This window comes from Microtus ochrogaster, chromosome 7, assembly GCF_000317375.1.
Source record: "Microtus ochrogaster isolate Prairie Vole_2 chromosome 7, MicOch1.0, whole genome shotgun sequence".
In the NCBI taxonomy this organism is placed as follows: Eukaryota; Metazoa; Chordata; class Mammalia; order Rodentia; family Cricetidae; genus Microtus; species Microtus ochrogaster.
Window position 1 is genome coordinate 84,504,791 of NC_022014.1, and position 9,184 is coordinate 84,513,974.

Sequence of the window (9,184 nt, forward strand, 5' to 3'; positions counted from 1 at the left end):
GTTATGAAGGAAGCAGAGATTTGACGTGGTAAAACTCGTACTAGAAGTTAGCTTTACAGCCTAAGTGTAACTGTTTCCTTCTATGCTACCTGATCCCACCACAGCGTGAGTTCAGACAGTGACTTTAGCAGAATCTGTACAGTTCACAGTGGCCCGTCTGCAGTGTCTACGATCTAACACGGAGGCCAGGAAGACAGCAAATGTGAGCCTCCCTCCAAGCAAGAGAACCAGCTGGATGTACTCTAAGCTTTAGACGTGGAAACCAGCAGGTAACGGCTTTATTTCCAGTACTATGAATTAGCACAAGATATAAAGGAACATACTCGAATGAATGAGCAAATTAAACTCTTTAATCAAGAACTAGAAACTGACTTTGGAACTGATAAACCCACCTGAGGTTAAAAATATATGCCTGTAATCCTAGGGTTTAGGAAACCGGCAGGATTCCAAGTTCAAGGCTAGCCTGGATTGTACAGTGAGTTTTGATGGGACCCAGGCCACAGCAAACTTTGAATTAACAAACAAACAAAGACACAGCCTTGCTTGGACAGGATGGGTGGGACAATGACAGAACCACACTAGTGACATCACTGAGACGGTAACCAATAGTATCATCCCGGCACTTGGGAGGCAGAGGCAGGTGGATCTCTGTGAGTTTGAGGACAGCCAAGGCTACACACAGAAACCCTGTCTTGAAAAACCAAATTAAAAAAAAAAAGAAAATTCAGGGCTGGAGAGATGACTCAGAGGTTAAGAGCATTGCCTGCTCTTCCAAAGGTCCTGAGTTCAATTCCCAGCAACCACATGGTGGCTCACAACCATCTGTAATGGGGTCTGGTACCCTCTTCTGGCCTGCAGGCATACACACAGACAGAATATTGTATACATAGTAAATAAAATTCATACAGATGGAAATAATTTAAGAATGCGTTACGGTCAGCAGTCAGTTTTCTGTAGTACATTAGGGAATGGGGTGATAAAGGGCAAGTTATTTTATTTTTATTATTTATTTCCAAGACAGGGTATTTTCTGTGTAGCTTTTGCAGCCTGTCCTGGAACTTGCTTTGTAGACCAGGCTGGCCTTGTACTCAGAGATCTGGGATTTAGGACCTGCACCACCACCCCGCTATTTTTTTTTTTTTTATTTTTTTTGAGACAGGGTCTTATAGCTTAGGCTACCTTGAACTTCTCCAAGACCACAGGTGTGTAATATGCCTGTAATCCAGGGTACCACCAAACCATTTATGCATCAGTGACCTGTGTGTTGTGTGCTAACCAAACACATCTTTAGCTCCAAGCGAGAGAATAAGGAAGTAAGCCCAGTGGCGTTGCATTTCTGAGATCTCAGTCATCTGAAAACTGAGGCAGGACTTGATCCGGAGAACAGTAACACTGGGACAAGGGTGGAAGGAAAGTGGGTGTGGTGGTGTCTGCCTGTAATTCCAGCACGCGGCAGTTGGGGGCAGGAGAGTCGGGAAGTACAACCCTCTGGGCTACAAGAGACAAACATTAAACCAGAGCCATAAAAATGAAAAGCCATACAGTTAGGAAAAGACACCCAAATGTATTTAACACAAAGCAGGGTGTAACAGAGATTTAGTGCAAAGTCTTACAAAACTGGCCCAGGTGGCAGTAGCACTTCTAAGAGAAAAACAGGGTTTGGCTCATGTGCAGTCACTTGCCTGACATGCAAAAGACCAGGAGCACGCAAGAAAAATTCACAGATGACTGTCATCCATGTTCACACAATCCAACCTTTCTACACATGAAGGTCTTGTTCTTCAAAGACTTGAAATGGGCAGGGTTGAGGGCAGAGCTTGTGTTCCCAGGAGAGGTAAGGGGGGATATTGGTTGAGGCTGGAGATATAGGACTATTTAAATAAATAAATTTGAAAACAATGTGCCCTGTGCCCGGCCTGGTCCTAGTGTTGATGTTTAGGAACAAGTGAATGAACATCAAAGCTGAGAACTCTCTGGAGCCCTCTGTGGTATACACACCCTTAATCCTATTAATCCCAAACTACAGAGGTTCTAAGTTGGATGCTGGCCTCGTTTACACAGCAAGTTCCAGGACAACCTGTCTCAAATAAACAAAAGAATTGAAAGCCTTCAGGCCCAACAAGCTTGACATCTTTGTGCACAGTATTTTTGAGCAACCACAGTATCTCTGACATTGAACTTGCTTTCTTTTTCAAAGCAGTACTTGCAGTGTGGAGGCTCCAGGAACTCAAGGCCACCTTCAGGCACACAAGAGTTTAAGCCCAGCCTGGGCTACACAAGACCCTGTTCTCAAAAAACCAACAAACTATAGAAACGTTTCTAGAAAACTTAAATATTAGCCCCTAAAGCTAGGCATGGTGGCCAGCCTAGTCTACAAAGTGAGTTCCAGGTCAGCTAGGACTGTTAAATAGAGAAACCCTGTCTCAAAAACAAAACAAAAATCGGTACCTAATGCTGATTGAAATTAAAATGTCTTCATCTTTCATCTTTTCTGGTGGTAGAAGTGTGAGACAGTTCAACACTGTATTTCTCTGTCTGTCCCTCTCTTGTTCTTAATAACTACATATAGTCAGGCATGGTGATGCATTCCTTTAATCCCAGCACTTGGAAGAAGCAGGTGGATCTCTTTGAGTTTGAAGCTAGCCTGCTCTAAATAGTTCCAGGACAGCCAGAGGCTGCTACACAGAGAAACCCTGTTTCGAAAAAAAACAACAAAAAAGAACTACATAAATTTTATTTTATTTTTTTAAATTCTAAGTACTTTCCAAAATGTGAGAGTCAACCAAACACCTTGATCAGCCAACTGAGGAGAACATCATGACTGTGACCACCAGGCTATAGACCATGCTTGCACCCAGAGGCATGGTCTGCCTGAAGAAAGAAAACATTAAACAAAGACTTGGTCAGTGACGTTGGCCAAAAGGGGAGGAGGAACGGCCAGGGGTCCACTCAACCATGTGAGCCTGTGGTTTCTGAGAAAGGCGAATGTTGGTGCAGGACCTGGCAGCTCTCGCGGGTGGTAACATTTAGTTTGCTGAGAAGAGTGGGCAAGGCCGAAACAGTGCAGTTTCTCATGTCCAGGAGGACCTCAGACGCTAAGACCACACCTTGGAAAAACCGCCAATCAGGAGCTTCTGGAATCGCTGTTTAAGTGCCAGCATTCAGATATCCCCTCTTGGGTCAAGGCCCACCTACCACTGGGTGTTTGAAAACCCTGTCTGCTGATGCCTGTAAACCTATACAGCTTTGCATGGTCCACCAATTCTATTATTACCCAGAGACAAGAACAAATCTGAGGAGCAGGCAGCGCTAAGAGTTTTCTCTTAATCCTTGCACTGCCACTCACAGGGAGCCCATGAGTGCTCACTGTCCCTTGCAAGGTGTGCCAAGGATGGTGTGGGCTGGAAAGTTGACTAGGGAGGCCACTAACAAGGAGGCTTTGCCCAGTGTCATACACCCTCAGCATGATTAGATGCCAGGCCCTCTTGTGCCACCCATCCTAGCCTTATGCCAATCCCGCGGTGCTGGAGCACAACACTGCCTCAAATCCTGGTGTATCATCGCCTGTCACCTGCTTGCCTCCCTAGTTCTGAAGCTCCAATTTACACTGTGAAGACCCACGCTTCAGGACCACTGCAAGTTGGAAACATTGAAGGATCATCACACTGCCTGCCCCCCAAAACTGCAAAACTATTATATAAACCAGTCTGACACCAGCCAAAGTACATAGACGAGCGGTGCCTCACAGAACCTTCCGAAGGGCAGCTTGCTGATACCTGTGAAAACAGGAAGCCAACGCTGGTATGGCAGGGGGCAGTGACACCAAAAATTTTTTTATGAAGTGTTCCATCTGTACCCGCTCTCTGGATGGTCCTAAACCATACAAACTCAGTTTCTCTTTTCAGAGGCTGTGCTGATGAGGTACCCATGTAACAGAGCACTCTACTCCCAGCTCAATGACCTACAGGTCTGCCATTATATACTCAGGATGAGAACATCTGGCTTCATTACACATGGCTCTGCTCTTTACAGATAGAGTACAACAAAATTAGTCACTTTTATTTCAAAGAAACAGTACAAACAAGTGTGCAAAATTAAGTTTCATGATTAAATACACATAAAGTAACATGCATACTTGACATCAAATCCACAGTTAGCCGATTACAGGAATATGAAGGAACTGGCAGAACTGAGAACCTGCTGCTGGGCACAATTTAAATGTTTGCAACCCGAAATCAAAACCGCAAAACCGAGCTTCTTAGAAGATATGTAAAAAACTAAACATATACCTCAAGTGGCACAGAAACACGGAGCCTGTAGCCTGTGTCAGTACCAGGATGTGCCTGCCATCCCCAATGCTAGCGTGTGTTCCTGTGGGTGTTGGGAGAGATGAGACAGGGTAGACGCCACAGGCAAAGCCAATTCCCTTCACACAACTGGTAGCTACAGGCACATGGACATTGCACTGAGAAGGCCCCTAAGTTAAGTAATGCTTTCTTCTGGAAGTGATTTTTAAAGTCTATTATGTGTTACTTTGTTCCCTAAAGGTAATAGAAGTTCTGTTTTAACCCAAACTAAACCAGGAGACCCTGCCTCCCTCGCAGCCTGAGGACTGTGCCTCAAGCGGGATGTAACTCATCCTGTTCTCTGGCAGGTCTGGTGAGAACCCCAAGCATGTGCTCTGAACAGTGCTCCTCACGTGTGGCAGAGGGTTCTCTACCCTTCTGGAGTGATGTAGGACGTAAGCCTGACACACTCATCCCTACCAGCTTCCACTGACTCGTGCTTGGACAGTCCCCAGGGACTGCAGGGAGCCTGCTGGCATGAAGGTGTGGAGGTGTCACTAATGCTAACATCACAGCTGAACTAAAGGGTGGTGGCCAGCAAGAGCCCGAGATGCTCAGAGCCACAGAGTCTGCAGAACCATGAGGACGAGTCCTTTTGATATGGAAATGAGAAGCCTTGCTCAGGAAGGCAGACAACCACGTATGGCTTCGAGACCAAGGTCCTCGAGAGGGTCCTTGAGCCCCTCACCCACAGGCCTGGGGCACTGGCACCAGCCCCAGGAGTCCACAGGGCGCTGGGTGGTGGCATCAGCTGCACTCACAGGCAGAGTCACAGCTTGTCATCGGTCATCTCCAGGAACTGTGCACACACATCACGGACACACTCGCCCTTGGGATTGAACAGGAACTTGTAGTAGCTGCCGTCCGCACAGATAGCTGGGAGAGGATCATCAATACATCACCACATCAACACATGAGCACAGTTACAGCCCGCCAGGGAACATGCTCATCTAATGAGGACTGGCAAGTCACCTTCACAATGCCCAGATCTACCATCAAAGCATTCCTGGGAAAATGGAAGGGTACTAATAGCATCCTAAATGCTGAGGGCTTTGAGTAGGCCCCACCCCAGCCACAGGACTTGGTGCAGTCTGGACCACATGCTGAGGCCTCCCACACAGATGAACTAACTACTCACCAATGACTGCATTGGGCTCTGTTCCAAAGGCACAGATGCATGGGGAGCCTGATGGAACCTGGAACTTGGAGAAGCTCCACTTGGAGCTGAAGTATTTTGGAAGGAAACTGGCTGATGCCAAACTGTAAGCACAAGAAGAAAAGAGAGGCTTTACAGTCACAAAGACAGAGACAGAGGTGTAGCTAGCTTGATACCACAGCGCTGCTGAAAATTCTGAAATTCTTTTACAGCTCAGGGCTGTTATTATTATTATTATTATTATTATTATTTAGTTTTCTGAGGCAGGGTTTCTCTGTGTATAGTCCTGGCTGTCTTGGAACTTGCTCTGTAGACCAGGCTGGTCTTGAACTCATAAAGGTCCACTGGCCACTGCCTTCCTGGGACTGGAGTTACAGACAAGTTTTAAGCTGCCATGTGGGTGCTGAGATTGAACCAGAGCCCCCTGGAAGAGGGGTCAGTACTCTTAACTCATGAGTCACCCACCTCTCCAGCCCTGGATGGAGTGATCTCATTTCTTATATACAAAGTCATGGTTCTGTAATAAGACAGCATGGCTCTCGGCACAGGAAGGGACACAGGCTCTCTTGCCATCAGATTAACCCTCGATGAGCATGGCAACATTCAGGAACCAACCTGCCCAGAACCAAGTCAAAGAACCTGACAGTAATGGGGTCTTGGAAGTGGAACAACAGGTGCAGGATCATTCCACAGTCACTTTCAAATCCCACAAACACCTAAACTGACATCAGATTTGCCCTTACAGGAAACACAGGGAACTCCTAAAACCCACCTAGACTGTTTATTTCTTTTTGGATCTTCAGCTGCAAAGATGTGCACAGTGCCGTGATCACTGGACACACAGATGAGAGAAGCGTCCTGATTGAAGTTGATGCTGCAGAGAAACCAGACAGGGCTTGGGTCTGTGCAGATACAGAGAACCAGAGAGATCCAACTCCCTTGTTGTCAACACACACAATGCACTAACTAGCCCACATCCCAGGTCTCAGCACTGTCGTGTCAAAAGCATTCACCATGGAACCAGGGATCACTCTGTTCACCAGTGCCCCCTAGGCACCACTGCTGATGCCTGTGTGCCAGTGAATGGTGTGGGGTTTCCTGAGAGGACCTCCATGCCAGTTTAGGAGGTTCAGGTGAGAAAGGCATACCCTGCCCTCAGGAGGTGGCTCCCAAGTGTGTCGCAGCAGGCAGTGGCTATATGCCTTCTGTACTGAAAGCAGACATGTAGGGGAGTGTGCCTAGGGCTAGGGCACACAGGTTAAACTTCCAATCTCAATACCCACGGGCCAGAAGTGGCCAGGGTGGTGGCAGGCTCTTGCTGTAGCCATGGTATGAAATGCTGCCTGGCTGGGCTTTTGCACTACATACATTGTGGGCCCTTAAAGGTGAAGTGTTCACTCTCAAAACGAAACAAACTGGCTACAATAATTATAGACAAACCAGCAAGGCCTCTACCATAAAGGGGGAAGTAAGCACCACAGGGAAGGAAGTTGGAATAGAGGGAGATGGGAAGAATCTGGCAATCATATCCATGCTGCAGCAGGAGAGGGAAGGCCCATAATAAGAAGTAAAATCAGTAATAAAAAGAGCTGAAACCCAATACCCTAACAGCTCAGCCACACCCTCCCACCTGTGGCTGCCACCCTGGTCTACCGCTCCCAGTGAAGCCCTTACCAATAGATATTAGCCGCTTGAGATCCTCTTCGGAGCTCCTGGACTAAATGCCCTGATGAAGTATCAAATATTCTTATAAGGGTCCCCTTTGAAAAACAGTGAAGTGTTTCATTATCAACAATTTGTAACTCTGTCATCAATCTGAAACGATTTACATAAAGACCCATTGGCCCCGACAGCCCTGTATCGACTCGCCCACAGCACAATCCAGTGTGTCTCTTGTCTGCTAGCTCAGGCACAGCGCAGGAGAGGCCACAAGACCATCCCCACCTGCTGTAGGTCCTCTCCACAGGCACCAGGCCCTCTTCCTCTCAGGAAATGAGGCAGCACAGAATGATAGGAGAACTTACACACCAACTGCACCAACCTCCCTGAGTAAGAACTGTGCTCAAAAGACTCAAAACTTTAAAAAAAAAAATGTTTCCTTAAAAGTGAAACATAAAAATGGTTTTTGTGGATGATGACCTGGCAACTTCTGGAGATGAGGCAGGGAGGCCACAAAGTGTCCTAAACAAGCCTGACATGCACTGGATCCACCTAACCAACTGCACACGGCTCAGTCCTATCAAATGGCAAGGCTGTACGAATCCAGTCTAACAAGATGAAGTTCAAGTAAATTCTAGAGAAGAAAACATTAATTACTGCAGAATCCAGTGTTCTAACAGTATTCATTAAAAATAAACTTGTTAAAACAAACAAATACTTGGAAGGCAGAGGCAGATACATTTCTAGGAGTTTGAGGCCAGCCTGGTTTACATAGTAAGCCCTTGTCTCAAAACAAAAATGAAAACAAAACCCCAACCACCAACAGCCCCCACCCACCCCTACCCAGAGTTACTAGTTTATCTGGTTTTTTTTTTTTTTTTTTTTTTTTTTTTTTTTTTTTTTTTTTTTTTTTTTTTTGGTTTTTTGAGACAGGGTTTCTCTGTGGCTTTGGAGCCTGTCCTGGAACTAGCTCTGTAGACCAGGCTGGTCTCGAACTCACAGAGATCCGCCTGCCTCTGCCTCCCAAGTGCTGGGATTAAAGGCATGCGCCACCATCGCCCGGCTGGTTTTTGTTTTGTTTTTGATACAGAGTCTCATACTGCACCAAAGGATTGCCCCAGCTGGTCCTGAGGCCATAATGCTCCTGCTTCAACTTCCCTGCCTGTTTCCAAGTGCTAGCATTACAGAAGTAAGCCATTAAGCCTGGCTATAGTTACTAGTTTTATAAATATTACATTAAATGAGTGACAGAATAGAATATAAAAAGGTTTCTAACTGGCAAAATGAAATAGCCTGACGTTGAGTAAAATGCTTTTACATAAGAACGTATTTTGTAACAAATAGGTTATATATCTACATATATATAATAGGTTTCATATATATATGACTATCATGTATTTACTGAATACTTGGATTTTTGTTTTGTTTTGTTTTGAGACAAGGTTTCTCTGTGTAATAGTTCTGGCTGTCCCGGAACTCGTTTCGTAGACCAGGCTGGCCTCCAATTCACAGACATCCACCTGCCTCTGCCTCTCAAGTGCTGGGATTAAAGGTGTGCACTATCACTATTTACTGTAGTAATACTTATTACTTATTACAGTAAGCTGTACTTACTGAATATTTGTATCCATAAAAAGGCTGGAGCTGGGCATGGTGGCACAGAAGACATCAAGTACATAGCTTGCCAGGGTTATACTTAGTAAGGCTCTCAAAATAAAAATAAAACAAAACACTCCCCCAAACTACTGAGTTCCAGGTAAGTCTAGGCTACATAGTGAATTCCAGGAAAGTGTGGAACATACAGAGACACATTGTCCTAACAAAAGAAACATTGGCAGCATGGTTTACTGTGGAATATTGGTTGTTATTCCTGGCAGGTAGCTGTGCCTTGCTGCTATCTGTCATCCATCAATACAAGAAAGATACCATAAGGCCGGGCGATGGTGGCGCACGCCTTTAATCCCAGCACTCGGGAGGCAGAGGCAGGCGGATCTCCGTGAGTTCGAGACCAGCCTGGTCTACA

The 9,184-nt window shown here is 45.9% G+C and overlaps 1 protein-coding gene across 1 annotated transcript in view; it reads right to left on the reverse strand.

Annotated features, from left to right (window-relative positions):
• Nucleotides 1-2,721: 2,721 nt before the first annotated feature.
• The window catches only part of Wdr45b (WD repeat domain 45B), a 24,513-nt gene continuing 18,050 nt past the window's right edge, over nt 2,722-9,184 (reverse strand). The window contains exons 7-10 of the mRNA XM_005350916.2: nt 7,177-7,262; nt 6,275-6,376; nt 5,485-5,606; nt 2,722-5,222 (exon numbers count right to left, since the gene is read on the reverse strand). Of these exons, the coding sequence (XP_005350973.1) occupies nt 5,116-5,222; nt 5,485-5,606; nt 6,275-6,376; nt 7,177-7,262 (417 nt within the window). The 3' untranslated portion in view covers nt 2,722-5,115. The remainder of the gene's footprint in view (nt 5,223-5,484; nt 5,607-6,274; nt 6,377-7,176; nt 7,263-9,184) is intronic.